This window comes from Notothenia coriiceps, unplaced genomic scaffold (assembly GCF_000735185.1).
Source record: "Notothenia coriiceps isolate Sejong01 unplaced genomic scaffold, NC01 NC01_scaffold00018996, whole genome shotgun sequence".
NCBI lineage: Eukaryota > Metazoa > Chordata > Actinopteri > Perciformes > Nototheniidae > Notothenia > Notothenia coriiceps.
Window position 1 is genome coordinate 1,283,110 of NW_011351697.1, and position 27,896 is coordinate 1,311,005.

Consider the following 27,896-nt stretch of genomic DNA (forward strand, 5'->3'; position numbering starts at 1 on the left):
CTAGCAAACGTAGTAGCATATTCATCCTAGCGCAAGCTAACGAACCGTAAAACAACTAATTTTCTATAATCATTTGTGATTTGCATTTGATTTCGTGCCAGCCCAATCAGGAAACTCCTGGCGTATCCGGCGGACACACATGACGGATGACGACTCTGTGCTCTTCCCTAAAAAGCACAGCATCCAATTACAAAGCTGCGATAGCAAGATGCCGAAACACCTATAAGGGAAGGAATGGATAATATACAGGGATTATGATATTTACTCAGGGCTGTCAAAGATAACGCGTTATAACCAGCCACTAATTATCTTTAACGCGATTAACGCATTGTATTTTTTGATTCCTTCGGTCGCTCCGTAGTTGGCAAGAGCGCATCGGAGTTTTAAATACCATCTATCAAGCTGATGCTACAGCCCCGCTCTGCAGCATCACGCATGTGGCAGCCACACTCCACGCTCACAATACGCAGGCCACCGACAACAAAAACCGAGAGGAGGAGTGATGTGTATGTGTGGGCGAACGAAGAGAGACCTTGCGGGTATGTGGTTGTTGTTACATACTGGTGCTAGCTAGCTGCGCTAACGGATATAAGGACTGTTGAAATGAAAACAGAAAAGAACATTTACGCCGACAAACTGGCCAGAGCACTGTTGACTTTATGCATTGGTGCCAGACAGGGGACATTGTAATTGTACGAAAGCTCAGCACACTCAGATCACCAGAATAAGATATGCTCAAAATGATTCCAGCGTCAGACAGCTCCGATTCGCAATAGCCCTTGAGATGCACACAGACACACACAGCACAGACACACACACATATCGTATAAATGTATGAGAGAGGTTCCAGATTGAATTGAGAGAGGCGAATATAATGTTCAGATGGGTGTTGTGTTTAATATTCATGAGATTATTTGCATAGTAATCAATAATAAAAACATTAGCATAACATATTCACGTCCCACATCTATGGAATAAGTTAGTAGGAGATAAACAAAATATGGACTCAACTGGAACGACTCATATTTTTATGAGAAAATATAAACAAGTATAACAAAAAACACCTTGGCAAGGACAAACAAAACTCCTTGATATCAAACGAACAAAACTCTCCTCTCTGGACTCTCCGCTCGGTATTCCCGCGGGTCTCCTGGACATTATGAAAAGTCACACTGAAACAAGACAAACTGGCACAGACAAGGGAGACGAGACAATGACATGAAACAGTGGGGGGATTGACTAGAGATGACAGACTAAAAGAGACAGACAAGACGTGAAGTAAACATGAAAACCATGGCTCTACATAGAAACCCTGACTAACTGGAATGACATAAGTACCCTGACTAAACATGAATTACAGACATGAACAAAACAACAACAAAATGACGAGATACCATCGTACTCCCCTCTAGGGACTGCCTCCGGAAGTCCAGACACTCCTGGATATCCTGATAGAATCAGTGAAATCAACGCCATCTTACAAATGAAACTTGCAGGAACCCATTGTCTTCTTCGGACCCAAACAACTCCCAATCACACGCAGAATTGGTTTTCCCTCGGACCACAGTTACGACTCCAAGCAGTTCCTAAAACTGTAGACAGGACCACCATCACCATCGGGGAGGCGTGGGGCTTAGAGGCGGGCACCAGAGGACTCTCTTACAGGCTTGACCTGCCCACATGAAAACGTTGGATTGACCTTGAGCGACCCTGGGTAGACGTAAGCCGCACAGACACGGGTTAATCACCTTAGAAACCTGGAAAGGGCCCACAAACCTTGGGGCGGCTTTCTGGACATGACATGAAGGGGTAAGTCTTTGGTAGTCAGCCAAATGCTTTGTCCAGGCCTATAGGATGGAGCAGGTCTGCGATGCCGATCCGCCACCTTCTTCATCTGGCTGGCACTGCGCAGGAGAGCACGACGAGCACCTGCTCAGATCCGGCGGCACCGACGGACCATGGCGTGTGCCGACGGGACCGTGACCTCACCTTCATTGGCAGGGAACAAGGGTGGCTGTTAACCGTAAACACACTGGAAAGGAGTAAGTCTAGTAGCGGCGGTGGGCAGTGTGTTGTGAGCATACTCGACCCACACCAGGTGCTTGCTCCACGACCAGCCTGGAGGGCAGCCTGAGGGAGGAAACACACCGTCAAACTAAACCGCAGAAAACATCTGGCTTTCTTATCAAAACAGTGAACTCAAAACACGGACCACTATTGCGGTAAGCATGTTGTAACTTCCGGTTGTTGTTGTCATCTCCGGGTATCCCGTGTGCCTGTTCTGTTGCTGATAGCTTATTATCTTAACTTAATCGATCGTTTTAAAACTCTTGATCACGGCAACTGCCTGACGTTGTAATCACACGTTACTACAGCTTAAGCACTCACAACTCTCCTTCTCCTAGCGACTGTAACTCCACAGTTGCCTACACTCTTTTCGGGTTTGCTAACGGTAGCTACTTTAGCTTGATAGCTAGCCATGGCTCTTTCCCCACCCTCGGTGAGACAGCTAGAGCAGGAAATAGCACCCGAGGGTGGGGAAAGAGCCATGGCTAGCTATCAAGCTAAAGTAGCTACCGTTAGCAAACCCGAAAAGAGTGTAGGCAACTGTGGAGTTACAGTCGCTAGNTGTGTGTGTGGTGTGTGGTATGTGTGGTTCGATATCCTTATCTCTAGTGTTTGAGTGATCTACAAACCCCTGTGAACCACCTATTGCAATTCCGAACAAAACGCTAGGGGTTTCTTTAAGACCATATACTTCGATATTTTTTTCTCCTTTAGGTCTAATAGTAGTTTTTGATTTTATCAGCGTTTTTCACTATATTGTTGATTACGTCGCTCTTTTGGTAGTCGGAAACGATCTAAGTAACTTGTAATATTTTGAAGTAATTTACTATGATACTATATTTGTATTTACGGGTATAAGGGGTGTAAACTGACCACGAAGCAATGAAACTTTATTTACAATACGACAAGCGGATTTTACCAAAATATCGATCGGGCAAACATCTTATCACGGGTAGTTCAAAATTTCTTTAAGTCCTATAAGTCAATCTTTAATGCGTTTTTATTCCTTCCTTGGAACTGATATCACCGGGTGCTCGTAGTCATATTATAAAGTATTACGAGGTTAAGACCAGATGTTAAAAGAAAGTGTTTACAACTGAAAAATCATCTTACTTTTCGTGTTTCTCACTCGAATATAACAAATGCAGGACAGAGTCTTAAAATAACTTTACAGAAATGACCCTTGCTTGCGGTATGATTGCAATAATAAATCGTATGTAGAAACTTTTTTCGATATTATTAAGTTCTACTATATAATCCCTAGATGAAGTAAGAATATTCGGTATAACGTAACTGCTATTATTATCCAGTCATATTAATTAATGTGTTTACATGGTTGCAATGGATACACAACTAGCGACAGACATCGTGTATGTGACGACGAAGCTTATAGTCACTTCAGCTTCGAGACAATAGAGTAATCCGTCGTAATAACAAGTGAACAGAGTGTATTGCGGACGATGGTACAAGGATCGTACAACAGACAAAAAAATATGCTGACCTGCAAAACACAAAGGTAAGTATAACTTTCATAACGGATAGTGCAAGTGACTTCGCAGGTGATTCCGTAAACACACCCGAAGCGGCAGTGCAACCGAACACAAAATAGACGCACAGGAGCACCGTCTCCAGACTCGCCAACCGTAGACACAGATTAATTGTCGTAACGGATTAGTGCCGAAGGTAATCTCGTCGGGGGGGACTATTACTGTGTGTGTGTGTCGTGCCCGCTGTCCCCCGCTTGTCGTACTTGAACTTACTGTGTGTTTATGTCTGTGTTTGTGTGTTATTACGTTCGGAAGAGTGTGTGTAGAGGGTATAACGACAGCGATGTTTTGTAAACAAGTGTCTTCGCTTTTAATGTTATTTGTTCTGGTGTTAGTGTGTCGATACAGACAACTGAAAACTAGCATATGACAATAGAAAGAGATCATGCCCACTTATACAATGTTAATACGTCATTATTCTCCACAAATAATCCGGACTCATTTATATTCTTTTTGTTACAAAAACGACGGTTTTTTGGGATAGTCTTTCTAGTTATTTCAGTTTACGAGACGGACGGTTTTTTCTAGTCCCATCGCAAAAACCACTATACATACATGAACTAATTATTTCTAGTAATAGTGGAGATTAGCTATAGTATAATACTTGGCAAAACGGTCCTTTGGAAAATACACAACGGACATTGGACATGTCGTATCTTCAAACCGTCGACACGGTTTGACTACCCTTGTGACCTATCGCCCCTAGCTACAATACACACACACAGCCGGTCCTCTCACACACTCCCATTTACCGGGAACGACTGGACGGTTTCGTTCGCTCCCTTCACCCCGCTCCGACCCCGTTTTACATCTACTTTACCCTGGCGCACGTTATACCTTCTTGAACTGAACACCCCGGTTTTCCCGCTGCATAACATAGAATTTGGATAAGACGGAATGTATCGGAGAGACGAGAAGACACACACACACACCACACACACACGACACACACACACACACACAACAAACCACCACACACCACAACACAAGGACACAACACCAACACACACGACACACACACACACACACACACACACACACGACAGACACACACACACACCACACACACACACGACACGACACACACACCACACCAACACCACACATGTACGTGCGAGTACAAGTTTTTATGCGCATGTCCACACGTACATCTTTCCTTAGTGGACTTATTTTTCATAAAAGTCAAAATAACTTTAGTATGTAGTGTTCACACGTACATATATTTTATCACAACAAACGGCTACTTGTTCTTTCTAATAATGGGTCTTACGGGGTTTCTACTGGAGGAGTGGGGGCAACACGTAGGTGACACTGCTCCAGCGTCGTCGGAATCGTCTATTTTCTACGACCGCCGACTCGTTTTCTACCTACTTACACTCCTCTCCCTTCTCCCTCGAGGCGGGCAGATGAATGTCCAAGAGAGTCACGGGGAAAGGGCCCGGGGGGTTTTGAAAACTAAGAGACCTCAAACAGTGGTGTGTGTTTGTTTGTGTTTGGTTTGTTTGTGTTTGTGTGTGTTGTGTGGTGTGTGTGTGTGTGTGTGTGTGTGTGGTGTGTGTGTGTGTGTGTGTGTGTGTGTGTGTGTAGTGTGTGTTGTGTGTTGTGTGTGTGTGTGTGGTGTGTGGTGGTGTGTGTGTGTGTGTGTGGTGTGTGAGAGACGTGTGTTTTGTACGTGACTTTGTGCGTTTGTCTGTTGGACTGTTAGATTAAAGTTCCATAAACCTAAATTATTAAGTTGACAAGACACACAAACAGCTTATTTACGGTGATGTCCACGGGATCAGTCTCCCTCTGCAACGTCGCTATCTCCCCTCTCTCTCTCTCCAGTATCCCTATCTATCACTTCCCCTTCCTTCTCTCCTTTTTCTCTTGTTATTCCGAGTAAAACTAAAAAATAGACGAGACTTTTCTCCTCTCTTACGCGAGGGAGACTCTGACCATGAGTGTCTCCATCTCCGTTCGACCAAAACACCCGACACCAAAAAAACACACAACACAACACACAACACACACAACACACGACACACACACACACACACCACACACCCACCACACCCACACACACCACCACACACACACACCACACCACACACACGGACGCGTGGCCCATGGGTGTCTCACCTTGCTATCCTAACTATTGGGGAAGTGCCGTTACGCAAGAAATGGGTAAGGTACCTATGTTACCTGGTCGGCCTATGAGTTTGATGGGTGGGTGTGGGTGGGGTGTGGGTGGTGTCGTGTGGTGTGTGTGTGTGTTCGTGTATGTGTGTGTGTGTGTGTGTGTGTGTGTGTGTGTGTGTGTGTGTGTGTGTGTGTGTGTGTGTGTGTGTGTGTGTGTGTGTGTGTGTGTGTGTGTGTTTGTGTGTGTGTGTGTTTGAGTGCATGTCAGGTCTAAAGTCTTTGTGCTCTGCTGATGGGTAAGTGGGCTGTATCCGAGCATATCAAAACGCTCAAGGTGCACCTGGGATTTATCCTGGAACCTGCTGGAATGTTTTGGGAAATTCATCAACAGTGGGAAAAGGACCCCATACTGTATGAGTGTGTGTGCGTCCGTGTGTTAGACACAGAGAGCGAGAAATAGCCCCCAGTGGCGTTCTGTCACCCCCCTTCGCTCCGACATCTGGTCCTGTCTCATTTACCGAAGGAGGCTGTCTGTGTGATTGCTTTTTAATGCCACTGACACTGCCACATACACACACACACATGCACATTTACACATAAACATATACATACTGTACATGTGAGAACCCCCATATACACACACAAGCTCAGAACCCCCATTAACATACGTACACCATTGATCCGGTATGACAGCATATATGATCGATAGTGCATGCATAAACTGACTCCTCAGGTAACTCTCCAGTGAAGCACCGTTAGTAAACAAATAGGGCTCTCTGAATGAAGACGTTTGGTTTAGAACTCCCACATTGCATCTGCACACACACTCTTACACACATCTGTCATTGATCCGAGTTCTTCCCATCTGGGCTCTCCATGGTGGGAGAGAAGGGAGGGGGTTGTGAGGCTGGCCGACGCAGTTATGAATGTTGTGTATATTTAAGTCCACTTGTAAAAGTGATTTCTATCAAAATGTATAAAAACGCAAGAGATGGGGTTAAAATAAATACAGTCAAGCACACACACATATTATTTTGCTCACCTTCGTCTCTCTTTCTCTTGCCCACATCGGCAGCTGAGCTGATTCCCAGAATGCCACTGATGGAGTATGAGGAGCCGGCTGAGTCGTTGGTCACTCCCGACACTTGTGTGGCCGCTACAGAAGTTGCTGCAGACAGAAACTTAGAGTAAATTCATTGGCAAATGAAAAATATAACTTTTAATGTTTATTTTTGAAGCATTAAAAGTTATGTTTATGATGAGCATCATAAGGACAAAATCTTAGATCATCATTCAAATGGCACTGTTTATGATAACACGATGCCACCTAACACTCGAGGGGGAAGAACTATTAAAAGTTAACAGAGAAATGAAATATTGAATTGCTGACCCACGCAAAAACTGTTGATATTTCTGCATATGTATTGTTGATACCTTTGCAACTACATACGATATCTATTTGCTACCTCTATCCCAGCTGTTTTGTATTGTTTGTTTTTTTACTTAAAGAGCAACACTCACATGTCTTCATTCAGTTATTTGTGACACATTCACAATCGAAGATACAGAACAAAAAACTATGAGTGAAATCCTATTTTTCTCTACTTAAACTCAACATAGAGGCACTTTAATCCTCTAAAACTTTTACTCAGCCATACAGATCCAAACAAATCCACAAAGGACCGGAGTCTGTCTGCGTTTTGCCCTTCGTTGTCTCTACCTCTAATCGTTCCCCTGGAGCAGACAAGTTCCTCGCACACAGCGACATACTTGTCACCGCTTCAGTGACAAACACACACATTGTGCAACCTCCTGACACACACACAAACACGCACACACCAACACATACAGTCACTCATTCCTCGGTCCCTTATCTGTGCCCCTGTAAGCGGACATGGGGTTGAGTGACAGTATGGTATCCCAGGAGGGACAGAAAGGTGTGGAGACAGACATCCTAATCCTCTCTCCCAGCAGACCCCCAAACACAGAAAGACGAGACCGAAAGGGGAATAAAAAGAAACGATAAAGCAGAGGATCAAGGTCCCTTCCAGCTGTTACTCCTTCGCTAACGACAAGGAGAGTATAATGAATGCAGATCCCTCCTTTTCCCATCACTTGATTTAGCACTTCAATTATCTGATTTTCCTTTCTCTTTCTTTTCACTCTTTTTTTTATCAGACGTAACGCTTTTATTCAGCAAATCCAAATGTTCAATTTTCCGCCTGGGAGTGGGACCCATTTATCTGTGTAATCTGTAAGCGTGTGTACGTGCGGGTGTGTGTGTGTGTGTCTGGTTGCATCTTGGTGTGCATGCATGTGTTTATGTATGTGTGCCTGCTAAATGTGTGTAAAGGCAGGAGTCAGGGAGCAGTGTGTGTGAAATTAATTTAGATTAATAGACAATGTGTGATTATGAAGATATGAGATACACCGAAACACAATCCACTGCAGGGCAAAGAGAGGAGGAGAGGGAGAGAAGCTTTCAGATGTATTTGTTCTAAGACATTCATCGAGGAAAAGGAAATGTTTCAGTCATAGCTGTAATAGATATACTGCAATGAGCATCCAAACCATGTTTAAGGAGGAGATTCAAGGGTCTTTTGATCAAGAATATTAAATTCCCACTTTAGTGACAGAAACATTTTTTTTTTTACCTATACACTTTAATGTCCTCGCGATCTACTTTACGATGGAATTATCCCACGAACCGGCATTTAGCTGTGAAACCATGTTTGTGATCATTCGGTTGAACACAAACTCATTTAGGAATAGTAAGAAAACAGTTACAGTAAACGAGATCAGTCATAATCCAATATCTGCCTTACAGCTTTTATCATTTTTACATTATTATGTGATTCAGAGGCACATATTCCAAAGCAAATGTGCAATTGATCAAATCCAACATAGCCTCTGAGTGGACCTCAGGGTAGTTACTTCAAGTCAGATTTATAAATCCAGCACTGCTGTAATTTAAACATTTTGCTTTATAGGCATTTCAGAATCATGATATCCATTAGGAGACTTATCAATGATTATGATGATTGTTTTATGTGCAATAAGCTGGACGCCTCTTTTGTATGATCCTCTGTTACTGATTCTACTTTTTTCTACTCAACTGTTCAACTCTTAACTTTATACTCAACAACAACAAGATAACAAATGTATGAAATGGTTAACCCAAACCATCACATAAATTAAATAATGTTTACAGTAATAAGCAATACATTAACCACTTGTAAATTAACTAGCTTCCCTTTCAGACTGTTCATTTTGGGACATCTTGATCGAAACATTCAAGCAAAGACATTTGTGGCACACATTTCACACCGTGAGTTAGGGTTCAGAATCTCAATACGTTGCTTTGTTCCACATACGGCACACCAGCTCCTGAGGGAATCATACAAAAACGGTCGTGCTGTAAAATTTGCTTTGACAGTTTGAAACAGGATTTCTTAAAGCATCAGACCTACCTAAGTTGTGAGCCGACATTGAGCCCGTTTGGCCGGGCGGCTGCTGAACCTTTGTCCGAATGATCCTGCAGGAGGAGAGAGGAGATATTAGTGTGTGTGTGTGTGTGTGTGTGTGTGTGTGTGTGTGTGTGTGTGTGTGTGTGTGTGCGTGTGAGAGGATTCTGAGTGACAGAGAGAACATGACCATCGTGGGAGCTAAACTGTGTGTGTGTGTGTGTGTGTGTGTGTGTGTGTGTGTGTGTGTGTGTGTGTGTGTGTGTGTGTTTGTGTGTGTGTGTGGTGGCAGGCTGACATGGCAGAGGGGCCTCACACTTCCTGCTTGGCTGCTCATGCAAGTCTTTTCTTCCTCTTTCCTTCCCTTTCTTTTCCTTTCCTCCCCTTTTCCTCTCCTCTCATGTTGTCTCATTTCCTTTCCTTTTCCTTTCTTTCCTTCCCTTTTGTATCTGTTGCTCTCCTTTCTCTCGCACACCTTCCTTTCCTTTTGTCTGCCTCTTTTGCTCACTCCTTCTCTCTCTTATTTCACTATCCCTGCCTCTCTCTCTGGCTCTATGCTCAGGGGAAAGGGTTGTCATTGTACCATCGTGTTGAACCACTGAGCTGCAGCCACTTCATACATATGGAGACCGGGGCCTCTTTGCCATTCTCTTTTCCTCTCCCGGACACACACACAGACACACACACACACACACACACACACACACACACACACACACACACACACACACACACACACACACACACACACACACACACACACACGCATAAAACACTGTATTATATTTGCTCTGAGCTCTACCTTCTTTCAGTACCTGTTGCTGTGAGTTGATCCTCAAAAACACACACACATGTACTCAGACAGTAGTACCTGTTGATGGAGCTGACACTCGGGACGCTGTCGTTGTCACACACTCTCTCGGCCAGCAGCCTGTCCCGGATCTCCCAGGCAAACATGGTGGGGTTTTGGCGTTTGTAATCGGCGATCTTGTCGACCACTTTGGGAGTAGCAACCTTTGGTTTGGATCCCCCGATTACCCCGGGGCGGATGCTGCCCGTTTCATAGTACCTGCCAATCAAAGCGCAGAAGATGCTCGCGTTGGTCATGATGGACAATACAAGAAGGTTGTTGTTTCTTTAGAAGTGTAGGAAATAAGCTGTTAGAAGGTTAACATTTATAAATTCTGAATCTTTTACTGCTAGTTGATTGAGTTGATTTTATAATAAAAAAGGCAATATCACAATTTTAACCAATATGCCATGGTGCAACAGAATGTCTTTTTATACTCTTTATCACAAATGAGACTGCACATTTGATGAAAACAATGTATAAATATGTTCTCTCTATGTTTTAACCATGTATACTGTTTACTAAGAAAAAATTTCTGGATCTTTTGAACACAACTTTCTCTTACAATTATACAAGTTGTATTAGTATAACTTGATAATACTCCTAAGAAGATATTGCTTGGACAGCATACAGTTGGTTAACAACAGCGTTTTTTTGCTAAAATCAGTCTAACAGGAGCACATCTTTTGCATTTCTTCCTCAGATTTAGATTTAGTGCAATCTTGTCACTTTACTCCTCGTGGTGTGGAGTTTGTTGCACCCAGTCTCAACTCTTCCCTATATTCCTTCTGAGTAAAAGAACGACCTTCCCACTGCTGTCAGGGCTTCCTTCTGGCTTGAATTCAAAATGATTTTAAAACACTTCACGTATCTCTGGCCTGTCCCCCTCACCCTCCTCCTCTATTTGCACCTGATCTTGAAAAAGATGAACCTTCAGGCTCGTGGTGTTTTATTTCTTGATGGATAGGTTGGTCCACATTCTCACTGTCCTTACTGACAAAGAGAAGTGAGCTGATTGATGGTATGCAAAATACACAGAGCTTGTCCTGTGCAAATATGCCTATGACTAATATGACTCTGATTTAAAAAATCAAGTGATTATCTTCCAAAGTCAGAGTATTTGCAGTGAGAAATTCCCCTGTTGTTGACAGTTTATCCTTCAACTGGAGTCATATTTCTTCCGAAACATAAAGAGAATTTGCTCTCAAAAGACGAACACTTTGAAAGATATTTGCTAGATTTGTTTAACTCTGAAACTGCTGTGTATTTCTATTAGCTATAATTAAATGTCACAGTGTTTTTTTTGCTGAGAACAAGGAATGTGGATTGTGTCACCCACCTCTTATATTCACAAGGTTTCAGTGTGGACAGGAGAATGAACTAAAGTGGCCAATAATGTGTTAATGTATTGAGATATTCTTAAAAGAAACGTAAACCTTCAATAATTTGTAATATTAATTCTAAATGTGATGGAGAAAAGACAGAACTTTTTTTTTTACAATTGCGATATCTATTAACTCTGAACACTTGATTGCTATATTGTATATTTATAGCCTGTACTTGATACTTTGACTGATAGCTGGCCACATTAAGGATTATTGTAAACCCAATGGTATTGGACTCCATTGGTATTTGTCTCTGCTGTTAGCTCTATTTGAACTCTTTAGCTTGATTGTCTTTTTCATATCGGTTCCTCTCTAAGATTGCATTTGTAGGCAACTGTTTATGCTGCTGCTTTGCTACTATAGAAAAGAAGACTTTCTCCAGGCACTCCGCTCATTGGTAAACCCATATAGTTCTCACCAGGGCGAAAGAGTAAAAACTGTTTACATCTGGTACACAGGGTACAGATAAAGAGAAGACAAGTATAGTAATCATAATGTTAAAGTCAATAGTTAATCATATTACCAAAAATTGAAACCATACAATGGATGACGAGGGTTTTCTGGACTCACTGCATGCAACCTTGTTATCGTTGTCAGTGATTTAATTTTAGTAAAAATAAAACCCTCACTACAAGTTGTTTGTAATGATGCCCGACGTCATCAGAACAAACTGTTGATAACAGTGATCGATGTGATTCCAAAAATATTGATGATGGCTGACTGTTGTTTGTTGTGTCTTTGGCAATTTCAAATTGTGACACAGAGGTAGGAAGAGGGTGGCTGTGATACCAAACACACACACATACACACACAAATACAAACACAAACACACATGCACAGATTCAGGCGTTTCGTATCCACCATGGCTATTTCATGAATGTATTTGCATGCAGAAGGGGCATGGGGGCAGGGGGGGGGGCAGCAAATGCGCTGCAGCTCGCAGAAAAAGGGGGGATGCTGTGTGTGGATGCAAGCTGTCAGTCAGTCTTAAACCTGCTCTCCCCCTTTTTCTCTTTCTCCCTATCTCTCTCTCTCCACCGCTGTACCGTAGAGTTATCCCTTCCGTGAAGATGTGTGTTCCTTTAAATGTGCGTTTGCTTGTCTCTCTTTTTCTGTGTGTGAGTTGCACAATTTGACTATTCACAGCTGGAGTATAAACACAGCTAAAGGAAAAAACAATCTATTTCCAAATTGAAAACTATTTAAATTATTCACAGCTGAATCATTGGTGAATAAACGAGCATGGTTATTGATATCCGCACAAACGATGAGCTAATACACACACACACACACACACACACACACACACACACACACACACACACAGAGTGGTGGAGTTGGTGTTTTTGTTCTGCTGGCACCAGAGAGACAGAGAGGAGAGGATAAAACAACCCTCCCTCCCTCCTTCCATCCCTCGATCCCCTCTCCTCCCCCCTCACGGTAACGCTTCAGTGAGTTGAACGGCCAGGAAGGGGGAGAGAGAGGGAGAGAGAGAGGAAGACAGAGAGAGAAAGAGAGGCAGGGGAGAACAATGAGCAACACATTTTTTTGATATAGCTGAGGGTCGCTGTAGCTAATCCTTCCCCTCCGTCCCCTCAAATGGTCTCTCTGTCTTTTTGCTTTTTCCTGCACTCTTCTTCTTTAACACGCTTTTCCCCATTTTGATTATGTTCCTTGTTCTTGTCATTCTCCCTTTTCTCCATTTCCCTCTGTCTTTTTCCCCCTTTTTTGGGGTGCAGAAATATGGTGCCACTTTCATTTTGATGCAAATTCCAAAAAGTGATGAATCTTTTCCCTTTTGTCCCCCTTTCTTCTCCGGGGGACGGAACGAGCAGGGATTTACTCTTGAATTTAGCCTTGAAAAGGCAGAGATGAAGAGAACAGGGGGTGAGCAGAGACCAGAGACACAGACATATTGAGAGGGGTCGTATTAGAAATATAGGATACCGAGAGGGGAGAGGAAGGTTAAAAGGCACAAAAGACGCAAGCTTTAAAACAACGACACTTTAAATGCAGCTTGTGCAAGAAATGGCAGAATGGACACTAAATGAGTCGGTGTGACCTTACAGGAGCTTCAGTTTGACACATGCTAAGCCAAAGCCGAACGTAAAGCCTGTGTATTGATTCATAAAACTCAGCAGGATGACCTCAAATTGAACCAGATACTTCTAGCTGTAATGTTTCATACATAGACATTTAAATATTTTCATTTTGGTTACAAGATGGCGTCAAATCAGGATCCCCTTAGTCAACCGCCAAGGCCGTGCCAGGTCACACAACCACTCTGTCACATTGTTGACTGGTGAAAAGGGTGTGAATGCTTAGCCATCATACGGCTGTGGGTGATTGTGTGTCCTTTACCTGCCCAGTATCTTGCTGACACATCCGTGGCTCACTCGTAGCTGGCGTGAGATGTCACAGGGCCGGACCCCTTGGTGGGCAAGTTCCACGATTCGCTGCCGAACTACATCTGGGAGGGGCCTGCCGTTCACAAACACGCCTCCAAGCTGGTTCACCCCGCCATGTCCTAGACATGAGAAAGACAAAAGATACAGTTTAAAATTAATACAAAAAAGGTCTATGATGAGGAAATATTATGGCTGCCTATACATTATACTGAGGGTCCAGGCACTGAATTGAGACAAAGATAAAGTCATTTAAATGTGAGTGACCAAATGAAGGTTGATGAGGCAATGAGGAGACAAGGAGCTTAGAGATCTAACCAACTGATGTTTTAGCTATATGCAATGGATACAAACTAGTGATCCACAAAAGACACTTATTAAAACATCCTAATTTACTCAATTGTTATGTCCTCAATTTTGATGTTACCATTATTGTATAAGATGTTTGGTTGTGATATATTAACTTCAGCAGTCCTACACTTTCTGGTCGAGGATCCAACAAGTGCTGGAGTGAATTTATTATCTCAAATACTTAAAGTTTTCTTCTGCGCCTGATTGTTCTTGCTCAGCAAATTGGATCTAGTGTGACAATTACAAAATGCAAACTTCGCCCATTTTCACCCGGGTCAGAGTGAGCTAAGATCTTAAGTAAATGAGGGGATTTCAATTAATTATTGACCAACGCCGTGCGCAGGCCCCTCATTGAAGGATACCACTTATATTCCCCTGAGAGATTAAAGTATATGAGGAAAACAAATGAAAGAGAATAGGACTGCTTTACACTATAATACTCTAGAAACTTAACCCTTTACATGATTCTGTTTGTGCTACTGTTACTATTACATTTAGAAGGTAAGAGTTTCCTTTTAATTCATCAGACAAAATTCAGTTTTAATTGACAAATGTAAATGGCTGCCGCAGCAAAAGAGCAGGTAATTGGAGAAAACTATAACCAGGGAGTTGGAATCCATCTAGTTTATAAGTCTGAACGTAACTGAAAAAGTCCCAAGGTAAGGTCCCAAAGATGCAAGCAGAAACCAGAAAAAAAATCATTACATTTGACTAAGGCAATTCATTGAGTATCAAACATATTAACAATGAATTTGCTGTCAATCGAGTTATCGATTACGTAACCAAATCATTTTCTCTTTCCTGGAGCCTATCCCAGCATGCACCGGAGAAGAAGCAGTGTGGACGGGTCGGCAGTCTGAGGCAAGCACAAACACACCAACACCTCAAACTCTCCACTGAAAGGCTCAGGCCAGCCAGGTCACAAACTGCAGCCTGTCTAGCTCTGTGCTAACCAATGTATGAGCTACATACGTTTGTATTTTTAAACACATATATAAATAAAAATACAGTCAAGACTCTCTCTCCTGCTTCTCAATACTGTATATGTACATATCTTACCGGAGGCAGAGTAGAAATCAACCAGATTTTTTTCTACCCCATAATCCACTGCCTTTTGTATTAACATAGTGATTACGTCTTTAGGGGAAACACACACACGCACACACACACACACACACACACACACACACACACACACACACACACACACACACACACACACACACACACACGCACACACACGCACACTCACACACTAATCCTAGCTGTGGGGGTAATAGATTTTAAACACATTACCCCAGCAGGAATACCCCCTGAACCACAAAGCTGTCCCCTGAACCTGTCCCTCTGTCCTCTTCTCCCCTCCAACAGCATAAAATAAAGAAACAAACACACACACAAACACACACACACACACACACACACACACACACACACACACACACATGCAGTCTCTTCCATCTAAAATATAAATAGATCCAAACATGGAGGATAAATACAGAAATGTGAAGGCTACAGTCTCATTCTGTGAATTCAAACAAAGCTATTTCCAAACAGCTCAGGCGGGCGGCCACTGTCTTCCTTACTACTTTATTTTTTTAGGATAGAAGAAGCCTCATTATGCAGATGCCTGCTGTGGACAGCACAATGTGAAAAGCAATCGCTCTTTACAAAACACACCAATATCTAGACAGTCATATTTATGCAATGTCAATGAAAGCTGGCCTAACCCGAGGCTAAATTGGCATGAAATGCAATAACCAGCATTACCTCTTAAGACAATAGAGTCACATGAGTTGTAGTAAAAGCATATGAAAGTTATTATCAAATAAACTTAATATCTAATTCATTTAAAGATGTGTAATTGTAGGGTGTAATTGTTCAGTTGTGTGTTGGCATGGCTGTGGTGGCACAGGGGCATTCAATTGGCTCACTAAAATCATTGTATTCACCATGCAGGAATATTACTCAGCTTATTGTTTCAGTTTGTCAAGTCCTGAACAAAAGGATCTCATGATGTTGTCAATCATCCCATCTTGGGATTGAACACTTTATCAGAGACACTACTTTAAGGGAGACACTGGCATTATGCCCTTATAGTTTGTGTTGACCGGTTAACAGAGTAATTGATGTTGATTCACTGATGTTTGAAATTACATTAGAAACATATCTGTAAGAATGGTGTTCTGGTACTGTCCCACATATGTGTTGGTTCCCAGTTAGTGAGTGAACCTGCTGGTGTTTTTAATTTAAAATGTGAGCAGGTACTACTCTAATTCTGGGTCAGTTAGGTCAGGGTGAAGAGTCAAGTCAAATGTGTAAACAATAATGGCCCAAAGTCACAGTTATTATGTTAACCAGTCCTCAAATCTGTCTCAAAGCTCTTTACAATGTCTACAGCAGAACACATGCTCTACCATTAGGTCCTCATTTCAATTAATGTACTGGGAGGCACCCCACCAAACCCCAATGTCTTTTATCCTGTTTTAGAAAAATATTTTTTTAGACGTGTATTTAATTGAAAGTTGATATATAAGAAGTACCCATTTGGACTGGTTGTCATTCATGGTCAGCGCCTAAAGCTTAGCCCACCTTAACCCCACCATTGTTGAACATGTTTGTTGTGTCCCTTTTGATTTTTCTGAAAATGATGAATGTAATGTCCCACTGGGATAGGGTACAGAGCGAAAACTCACACACACTTTCCCTTTCCTTAAAGCTAGACCAAGCCTGCTGACCTACATGGACACATTGAAGTCCTTCACACACACTCTCTCACTCTCTGTGTTTTGTATAGCTGTGTAAAGGCATTATTCCCTCCTCTCTTTATTATTATGTCCTGAAACCCTTCGATGAATAAAAGCACAGTTTTTGCGAGGACGTTTATAGAAGCCCAATGTGCTTCGTCCTCCTCCCTACAGGTATCTGCAGAGAAGACTCTCCCCCTCTCTCTCTCCCCCTCTTTCTCAGATAAGAGTAAATGAAATGGTTCCTTTCACCCTTCCTATCTGGGCCAGGGCATGAAATACGCCTTGCTTTGTAAAGAGATGGAGAGGAATGACTTGTGACCTACAAAACCTCCAGATAACTATTTATTCACTTATCTGTGTATTTACTGTTGGCATTAGACGTTCAGACTCTCACTATTCTTGAGGTAGTTTGTGGGGATTATGTGTTAGAAATGTATTTTGCGAGCCTATAAATACTGATAGGACAAAACGCAATACATTTCACGTTCTATAAAGGCATTTGTTTATCGGATACTGTCGCATAATTCTCTAAATGTGTAGCATTTTAAAGACTCCGCCATGTAAGCATAGTATTAGCCTTCGGAAATGACCTGCTAGAGGCAGATCAACTTTGATCTTGCAGTTTTTTTTATCATTATAAAAGAAAATAGACAGAAATTACTTTGTATTTGGAGAGGAATCTATCCCTTTTTTGTGGACAAATGCTTAAAATTATATGTATTAATAGGTCACAAGGAATCAGGACAGATGTCACCTCACAGCTGTGTGAGTTTAGGGACAGAGGTCCAGTAATTCATCACACTGACCAACCAAATGAACCACTTGCTCCCAGAAATTCAATCAACATTGGCATGCTCCTGAGGTTTTGTTGCAAATGAGATACAAAGATTCTGCCAAATTAGCAGCTTTTGGCTTTTAAAGGTCTTTCTTTAAAAGCTGAACCTATACTGTCTCTAGAGGGGGAAGTGTTGGCATAGACAGCAGCTTCATTTTCATCCCGGAGAAACGGAATCAGAGAGGGAAAGACAGCCAGGGGACCAGGGGTCATTATGCAGCCCTGTTGTGATTTATTTATTTACTCTTTATAGGAGCTGACTTTAAAACCCAGCACTTCCTTAAATGTCTGATTGATTCACTGTTTCCGGGAGGAAAGAATACAGAGATAAAGCAGAATATATTGGAGCTCCCCCATCCAGAAAATAAAGTCCATTAGGCTCTCTGTCTCTCTCTCTCTCTCTCTCTCTCTCTCTTCTTCCTCATCTCTCATCTGCCTCGTCACGGCCTGACGACTGAAAAATAAAGTGAAAAGAGAGAAATCGCAACAAATCGCCAACGGTTCTCTCTACCTCTGTCTCTTGGATAAAAGGAAAGAAAAGGGGGACTAGAAATTACTTTTTGCTGAAAACCTGTTTGGAAAGTTGCCCGCAAGAATACAGATGAAGCACATTTCCTTGAGCAAACAGTGAATAGATCTGCGAGATGTGCCAGGCAGGCGTTTTGGACGTGTAGTGTTATATTTCTCCCTGAAGCTGGAACAATTAATATTCTGTCAGCGAAGTGGGATTCAGGGAATCTCGTTTATAAACGGTCAGATTTGTAAATAGGCGTACTTATGTTGTATCAAAAGAAGACTGTTTACAGCTATTTTTTAAATATTTAAGGCAAACAAATTAAGCATATAGCTAAACCTTTATTTACTTCAGTTTTATTTATATACATATTTATGTATATTTTTATATATTATATATTTTTCCTTCCAGTGACTTACATAGCCTACTATATGTTTTTTTTAAACTCACGAGTAGATCATCAAGGTAGGCCACAGCCTCGCCTGCTTAGTATTCAGCATGCCAGCATTACCATTACAATGCGTGGTTATGAAATTCAGCTCATTATCATCACAATTACCAGCTATAGATTTTTAAATTACCACTGCTATTTATTGTTGCTTTGGGTTCAAAACACGCTACAAAGTTTGCAAATATATAACCAATTATAACGAATTAAATCAACCATAGATATTAGGTTTTTCTTTTCTTTCCTTTATTAGCATCTTTACACTCAAAAACAAAGATAACGAATAGTCTACTCAAAAATAAAGTAACCTTGTAGGATCGAAACAATATGAGGAAATTCCTGCCAGCTTTAAGCACACACACGCACAAAGTGCGAAGTTTTGGACTGTATATCACTCTATAACTTTTGTTAGATTAAGAAAAGCAAAGACTGTAGCAAAGACTGAAGTTGAAAATGTAACACACAAACACACACAGACACACACACAGACACACACACACACACACACACACACACACACACACACACACACACACACACACACACACACACACACACACACACACATATCCACACTCGCCAACCACATTTCCACGTGTCACAGTCGATTCCACCCAACCCCTCTCTCAAACCTTTGACATTTTTTACGTGTAATCGTTTTAAAGCGTTTCCGGGCTTGACATATATAACTTTAGCTCCGCTGCTACCGTAAGCATCGCGGTTCATTGGCTCTGGGGAAACGGCATGGAAGAGGAAACATGATTCGTTCTAGTTGTTTTTGGATGTGTGTGTGCAGCTTCTTTTTTTGTAATCCTGCAGGATAACGCACCGTGGGAACCGCTGTCAGTCACAGAACAGGGCTTCTCTCCGGGACTAAACTGCATTAAGATAGGTATAATGCATAATAAATTACACGCTGGAAAGCTTTATAGTCGCTTTATTCAGTTTTTATGTGCAAAAGCAAAAAAGACGTGCAGCCCTAGCACACATTGAAGTTGCCAATATGGGGATTATTAAAATCACGGTTTCAACATCTTTAATATGCTATTAATTAAGCTTGTAAAGTTCTTAATGTATTCATGTCTCAGGATCTGGGCCTCCAATAAAGACAATGTTCGGAGTTGATTTTAACTCTACATTTGATATAGGCTACTTTCAGATTCTATAATCGGTGTGAACTGTTGTTTTTTTAAGGATTTATTATTGATATTAACAGTTGTGCAGGCTTGTATAAAATATATTCGTGACCCTTTAGCTAGAATTTGGGGAGGTAAAATTGACCAGAAAACAAAGCAGGGCCCGCCATGTCACGACTGAATGAACAAGTTGTCCCCCCCCCCCTTTCTTCATAGCCTACACTGCGTGTCCCCAAGCACCTGCTCTGCTGAAGTGTCCTTGAGCAACACACTGCAGCATGCTGTGAGGCTGAACCTGTGCAGCTCTGACCTGCTGGGCAGTGAGAGGAGAATTTCCCTGCGGGGGATCAACAGAGTCTCACCTTGTTGTTATTATTATAATAGGAAACGAGCAGCTCTCGCCTGCATCTGTGCGCGTAAGGTGCAGCGAGTGTCGGTCTAACCTGGTTATGTGCTGGAAACACTGTTACTGTTTGTTGATCAAGTTCAGCTTTTAGTCATGCTTCGTTAACCATATATGTCTCCCTCTCTTTCTCCCTCAATCTCACTCTTTCTCTCTCCCGTTGACCCTTGCATGCTCCTCTTCGTCGAAGGAAACACAGCAAACCTTTTCACAGAAAAGGCACCAACAAATACAGCAAACAGCTATCATACTCTGGAATAAAATCCATTTCACTTTTCAAAAAACATTTAAATTCCACGTCCTTTGCTCAATTAATCTACACCTGTTAAAACATATTAGAGACAGGACTTACAATCAAGAGTAATGATAAAAAGCAAATTTACAAACCAGAAATTGTCTTTAAAATATAATAATTTTGGCCCTAACTTTTGCATATATCCAGACTGTAAACACTGCAAAAAATATCAATCTTCTTACAAGACATTAAATGTAACAACCAACTCAATGGCCTATTTAGTAACAACTCTTTAATACATTAAATACATTTTCACTTGCTCGATGAATTTTCAAAATTTCACAACGGATTCCTTTTGAATAAAAATAATAATATAGATGATTGCAAATGTAATTAATTATATATCGAACTTTTTTTCAAAAAAAGACTTCCTTTGCGAAATGCAAAATGCGAAGAGCTTGTATTATTTAAGCATTTATTTGAGACTTTTAGATGTCCTTCCAATGAAAGATTAGGATTTAGGACTCAAGGCAAGCAGGGTTTTTTGGAGTGTATGGTGCCGGAAACGCTACTACTCCGCTGTTATTATTGCATAATATGCACACAGAACTGTGGGGGGTTAGATTCAGTTTATGGCAGATGGGATCGTGCAGATGGGGGAATAGATGAAAGTATAAACTTACTGTGCATTGCCGCAAACGGGTCGTGCTTACAATGAATCTCCATCGTTAAGCTGTAGGGCTGCAGGGCCCCGGTACGGTGTGAGGGGTCTAAAAAAGCCACCGGACACACAGCTTCAGTCAGCCACTTCACACCGGAGCCTCCAATAAATGGACGTATGGGTTACGTCCAAATATCCTCCCCTTCAAAGGGAGGGTATTTCCCTCTTAATTAATATAAAGAAATGTTTGACAATGTGATACAAGTTGTACTTTGAATCAAATTAATTAAAAAAAATATTGGGGACTTTTAAGTAGAAGGGAAGAATGAAAAGGCGTCAAAAATATGAATCACAGACGGGCTCCCCCCTCATGGGGACGGGACACCGGGTCGGTCCTGGCGTCTCTCAAACCAGAGGAGGGGAACGACAGCAATAGTGCTCATCCCCTCAAGCTGCAAGTCTACACCGAGTCGCCTCAGTTAAAAAAAACCGATTCAAAGTTTTACTAAACAAAAATATGGAGAGCAAACGAAGTAGCCTCCTTCCTTTCTCTCCTTCTCGGTCCGCTGACCGTGACCCCTGAACTGCGACTTAGCCGGTGGGGGGTCTGAACTTTTTCCTTTCAGTCTGTTAAAAATATATTTGTTTTAAATGCAACGAAGATGTCAATACCCAGATCGAAGAAACAAAAACAAATCTTTACAGATCCACGGTTATTGTTCTTCCAGGATATTTGCTGAAAATTCTCTTGTCAGAAATCGTCCTCGGCAGTAGTTTTCACATTCACACTGAGGAATCTCCCATCAATAAAGCGAGTGAGAGCGGATACGTGCTCACATCTTGAATTCTCATATCCACCGTGCCAAAAATAAAAAGAAAGACAATTCAGAAAATTACGCAGCAAGAAAATTAAATACCAAACTCTCTGGCTTGCGTAAAGCTTCTGAGGCTGCAGTGAGAGTTGTTATCCTGTTAGTAAGGCAGTTCTTGGTCACTATCTGTCCCCCCTCTGTGTTGTGAAGGACTCGCTGCTCAAGCTGTCGGACTCCCGGTTTGAGTTTGTAGATGCACTTTTTCGCGTTGGAAAAGAAAACAGTCCTGTCCAAATTCACAACGTAGTTTTTTTCTGTGCTCACCAGCCGAACACACCGAGGATTGTGCTTTAAATGTGTAGCCTGGATTGAAAGAATTCTTTAAGCTGCCAGCGCCCAGCGTCCACGGTGGCGCACGCCGCGTTTCAGGACCTGCTCTCGTGCGGACAGCGCCCGCGCTTCCAAACCCCTGGAACCCTAACCTACACGCGCCGGCCAGCTGCCTGTCACTCACAACGAATCCAGCGAATCAGGACGGCAGCTTTGCCTCCACGTCACAGCCAACCCCTGGTACAATCGGGAGGGGGAGCGTGCTGATTGGCTGTTGCGCATCCCATGGGCCAATTACGCCCCACATGTATTGTCCGTCTACCAATGGGGAGGCTCTGGGAAGCGACGCAGGGCTCGGGGAGTCAATGATCATATGTTTAATTTTCAATTAACGAAGTAAAAAACGTAATGCCTTTATACCCATTTGCGCTCAATTTATTCATGTCAATATTAAATGGCTAATTAATTGAGTATTACTAAAAAAATCAGGCTTAGTTGCAGCAAGGCTTTATAATGCCCAGGAACTCAAACTGTAACTGTTCATCTTTATGTAGCCTAAGCCTACTATAGGTATAAAGGAGGAATAAGGGGAAAGAATACATGAGAGCAGAAAGACAGGTTTTAAAGGCCATCAGCATTTCCGGAAAACACATTTAAATTGAAATTCACCTCGAAAACCAGCTTTTATTGTCCTTCAACCTATACAGGAGTGAGAGTTGTGAAAACAAAGGCTTCTGCATAATGTTCCATTATTTTACACAATGTTATAAATCTTTAGCTTGGGGAGTTTTGGAGACAACACACGAAACATACATTCCCACTCATTACCTAATTGATTGCGGATCCAAAAGGATGTCGTTTTTAATGAAATGCAATTGGCGAGCTCCGCATTTACACTCCAAACTGAGAGAGAGAGAAGGACTTATTACATCTTCGTCCCACCTGATTTGAGAGGGCATAAAGCATCGCCCCTGTAATATTAAACACACAAATAGCCTAAAGCATGAGCCAAATTAAAAAGTGTTATTTCCCTTTTTCCTGTTTCTAGACATTTAATCATTTCAGTTCCTCGGTGTTAATACTGTACGCATAAACATTAATTTAGAAAACATGTATCTATACACAATTATTCTATATATTCAAATCAAAGACACCGGTAATACCACAGGAAGCGGATCATTCAAGTTACTCACTAAAAACAACAATAACAATATGTATCTTGTTCTTATAGTTTGCAGGTATCCTCATAGGACGTACATGTTTGATGTAACTCAAGGTAATTCATCTGATACTGAAAAGGTCAGTGTATGATATAATTGAGTCTATTTCATTTATGATGTTGTTTATTCGTAGATTTCCTGATTTGAATGATTGGTTATATATATAGCTTATTTTGATTACGTGGATTTCTACCCCATGGACTACTCTGCAGTGTGCTTGAACACTCAGGTTTTCCTTATTAAAAAAACAAATGTTTGTCAGGTATTATTTTCTGTTTAAATGCATGTCAAAATTTGATTTTTCTTTTGGTTCTGCTTTCTTTCGGAGGCTTCTGTGTTGGGCTGTGTACAAGATGAACCACGAGGGGGCGTTTAACCTTGGGCAATGTGCTCGTGCGTGCACAGAGATATACCCACGCGCAAAAGCAAGACACGAACTTTACAATCAACCCATTTGTACTTAAACAGTCGATTGGGGCTCTAAACTGACAGACAATGTTAAACATCCAGGCCTTCATATAAGGGATCACTGTTTGATTGTGATCTGTTAGACAAAATATGACATTATTTTTCCATTACCAAGATGTACAACCCTTAGTATGTTTTCATAAATCTTCATCGATTCCACGTCCCTGCTTTATAATCCACTGACAGTGAAGTACACACTAATCCTCATTCATATTTCACATCTCTGGAGATTCATGAATTAGAGGGGCCCACAAATCTGAGACAGCAAATGACTAGTTTGACTGTTTGAATTTTAATAATAAAAAAAATTAGAAATAGACCAGAATACAGTAACCTTTACAAAATTAGATATTTTGGAACATGCACCAAAGACCATGTCCATTTAGGCCATAAATAACGAAAAAAGCAGTCAGATCGTGACAAGATACTGCTGCAAAAATATAATCGGCAAACTGGGAAATCTGTTGGCTATTTTCTTTACCAATTTTATTTCTTAAGTGTGTATTTTCCTTTTCCAGATATACTGTACATCAATACATATACATATAGGCTATGTTTTGTATTGACAGAGTATTTGGGTCTAGAGTTCTTCAACCTATTTAATATTTAATATTTTTCGTATTCTTTTTTTTTTCATTCTCCCTCTGCAGCCAGAGTCTGTTTTTATTTATTGAGATATAGAACGAGCGCTTTTCTCCCCACAGAAGTAAACTGCAGCCGCGCCCTTGTCTCTCCGATTTGCAAATTAAATACATAAGCAATTAAAAAACCCAAACACAATCAATCATGTATACAAATTGTTGTTGCTTTAGGGTTGAACATTTGGAGAAAACTTCCATCAGGGTAAAACGACTTTAATCCGGGGGTCCAACTCATTACCATATTTCATTACCTCTCCACTGTTGGAAATGGGAGGGAAGGAGGGGGGGTGTATACTTTTTAAAACATCAGTAAGAATGTGGTTGAGTTGTGATAATCATTTGAAGGCAAATTGGAGGCAATGTTGTTGTTTAAGTGTTCCCTCTCTCTTTCCTTTCCTCCCCTTCCCTCCATCCACCATGAAAGCTTCGGCTGTTTTGCTTTTTGCGCCCGAGCCTCGAAACGAAAAAGCAATGAAAAATTAATAGCGCATGTTAACTCCACCAGCTCGTTTATTACACGCCCGCTGACTGTAAACATAATGAGAAAGCTCCCGTATCTCTTCTTAAGTTTTCATTTGCTAATAAAATATAAAAAGTCATCACTAATAAATAAAGTAGGCCTACATGGACTGCATGAAGAGTAACCGTCCTGGACTTCCGGATGTGGAACCTGGCTGTGTTCGGACCAGGTGAACCTCGCTGCTTCTCTCAGGCCTGATCAAACGGACTTGGTGTAATCATTTCGCTCGATGATAAGCAAGTAAATACTAGGCTGTGATCTGTCACGTGGAGAACAAGGCCCTGCTGTCCATAATATCAGACCTTTTTCCTGTGTTAGGATGGGGCACTTGAGGTCAAAACGAAAGTATGCCATGTGAGGTCATCTCTCCATCTTTCTCCCCTCCCTCCCCTCATACTCCCCTCAGTCTTCAAGCTATCTCTATTGCATGAATTTATTGGTTTCCTTAACATCACAAAGCTTGTACCTCAGACATACTGCTTGTGATGTCTGAGTAATATACGTTTTGCGACTTTATACTGAATTGGAAACGTATGAAGCATATGTCAAGAGGTCTGGTGCCACGGATTCGCTGTTTGGTCCTAAAGATGCAAGGATGCACACACACAATGTTCCGGTTATATGTGCACCAAGGCTGGAACTTAAATGGTGTCTCAGTGAGACTCTGACAGTACTTTAGCGTCAGGGTATCCAATTTGCCTGTGTGGGTTTTATTTTGTAATGAAGAAAGGACATTAGTATATATTAGGAAGGCGTATATTGAAATCCAACGAGGGTCAAGAATCAAATATTTCTAGAAAACTAGAAAAGTAAATGCACCGCCTAGGTCTAATTTTAATCATTAGTAAAATAATAATTTAACGTCAGCGTCTGCCCCACATGTCGCCAGACAGGGACTGAAATGGCGGCCCTCTTATTAAAAGGAGACGGCCTATGCGCACTTTTACGCACGGCCAACCTACGGGGCGGGAAAAGAGAGCGGTCTCATTGGATCCATGTTCATTCTAACAGATCCTGCTTTGTACCCCAGGCACGTATCTTCAAGTGAGAGGAAATGGAGAGGCTGTAGGTATAGGCCCGGGGCCCTTAAGACTTTACACCCCAACAGGGGAGGGCCTCCTTTAAACTCTGATTTCCTCAGTGGTTAAAAGGTTATTATCCAATTGCTACAAATCCCATTGCTTTCACCGTTTACCAGGGGTAAGGCCCACTCCACAAAAGACTGCAAAGGGGGCATTATTTGTCTTACAGACCATGGGCATTATTTGATGACACATTTCCATAGAAGGCAGGGCACGAGCTAATTTATTTATATTATTATAGGACGTGTCAGAATTACAACACACTTTCTTGTCACTATATTGTAATAATCAGTATGAAAAGCAACACAAGATTCAGGTGGCCCCTCAATAAAAAAAAACATGCTCGTTTTTAACATCTACATGCATTACTTATAAGGCAGCAGCGGCATCACAAAAGCAGATTGTTTGGCTTTTCTGTAGAAAGGGCTTTCCACGAAGTACATTGCCCTTAGAGGGAGGATCACTGCCCACCGTTTCTTAATGAAAAAATATGTTTTATCAATGCAGACACAGCGGGCAGCAATATGAAATGATGTGATATCCATTGGGTGCCATAACAAGGTCGATGGCCTGATCCATTGCTGTACCAGACCCTGCTGTTTTATGAATAGGCCCAAACGAGATGAACCTGTTGAATAATGTAATGGAGACACGCAGAAAAAAACAAGACTCTTTTAGAGAGTGTTTGGACTGATTCGGAATGCAACTACAACTTTTTGTCCACAAAAACGAAAACATAAACAACAAACTTTCTATCGATTGTCATCTCAAAGTCACACTGCTCATTAGACTTTTAACATAAAGTTTATTGAACGGAATTTGATAGATATGTTAAGAATATGACATATCGTTTACACTGCATGCTCGTGCCAAAAACACACAATCTTGCACACATTGACAATGCTTTTTTATCATAAGGACCAATCAATGTATCCCCCTCAGGTGATGGTGCACAAACCAACACGTGGGGCTGACCTGACGAAGAATGTTGCCGAACCAAACCAATAACTTCAGCCACTTGTGTTTCTCCACAGCGCCACAAGTTGCAAATAAAATAAAAAGGTAATGATTACAAAAAGCAATGACTCTCATTATTCATAAGATAACACAACTATATATTCTAAACTGCAAAAGTCTCTAGACAAATTTTATTTTAATTTAAGATTTTTTTCAAGACAGCAACACGTTTCCAGAAACTCATAAAGTCACAAACTTGAGATAAAACATTTTTTGATTAGTGCATAGACAACTATAGGCTACTTAAAAATAAGTTTTCCCTATTATTCTGCCATACAGGAATAGTTAAGAACACTTTGTAATACTTCTAACTCATGAGGACAACTAACTAACTATACATTAATTGCAACAAATGACTTCCACAACTTCTATTTAAAACTGTCACTTGAGTAAAAAAAACACAAAAAATAACAAACAAGACGAAAAGTCTTTCACTTTAAAAAAGTTAGCATCAACCGCTCATAAAAGTGAAGTTAAGCTCTAGAGAGCCGGTGCGAGCCTACCTGTTCTCTCCAGCCGCAGTACAGGACTCGTGGGGCCCTGCTCCATGATCTCCGGGTAGAACAGGGGGAGGCGATGAGAGGAGAAGAAAAAAAAAAGGAAAAGAACAAAACTTTTTTCCAGTGTCCCTCTC

At 41.5% G+C, this 27,896-nt stretch overlaps 1 protein-coding gene across 1 annotated transcript; it reads right to left on the minus strand.

Moving 5' to 3' along the window:
- Positions 1-2,048: 2,048 nt before the first annotated feature.
- LOC104951417 (paired box protein Pax-5) lies at positions 2,049-27,896 on the minus strand. The gene is made up of 6 exons (XM_010778061.1): positions 27,766-27,896; positions 13,796-13,961; positions 10,071-10,268; positions 9,206-9,270; positions 6,762-6,903; positions 2,049-2,130 (listed from the first exon to the last, which is right to left on the minus strand). The coding sequence occupies exons 1-6, from the start codon at positions 27,809-27,811 to the stop codon at positions 2,049-2,051; spliced, it is 699 nt and encodes a 232-aa protein (XP_010776363.1). The 5' UTR covers positions 27,812-27,896.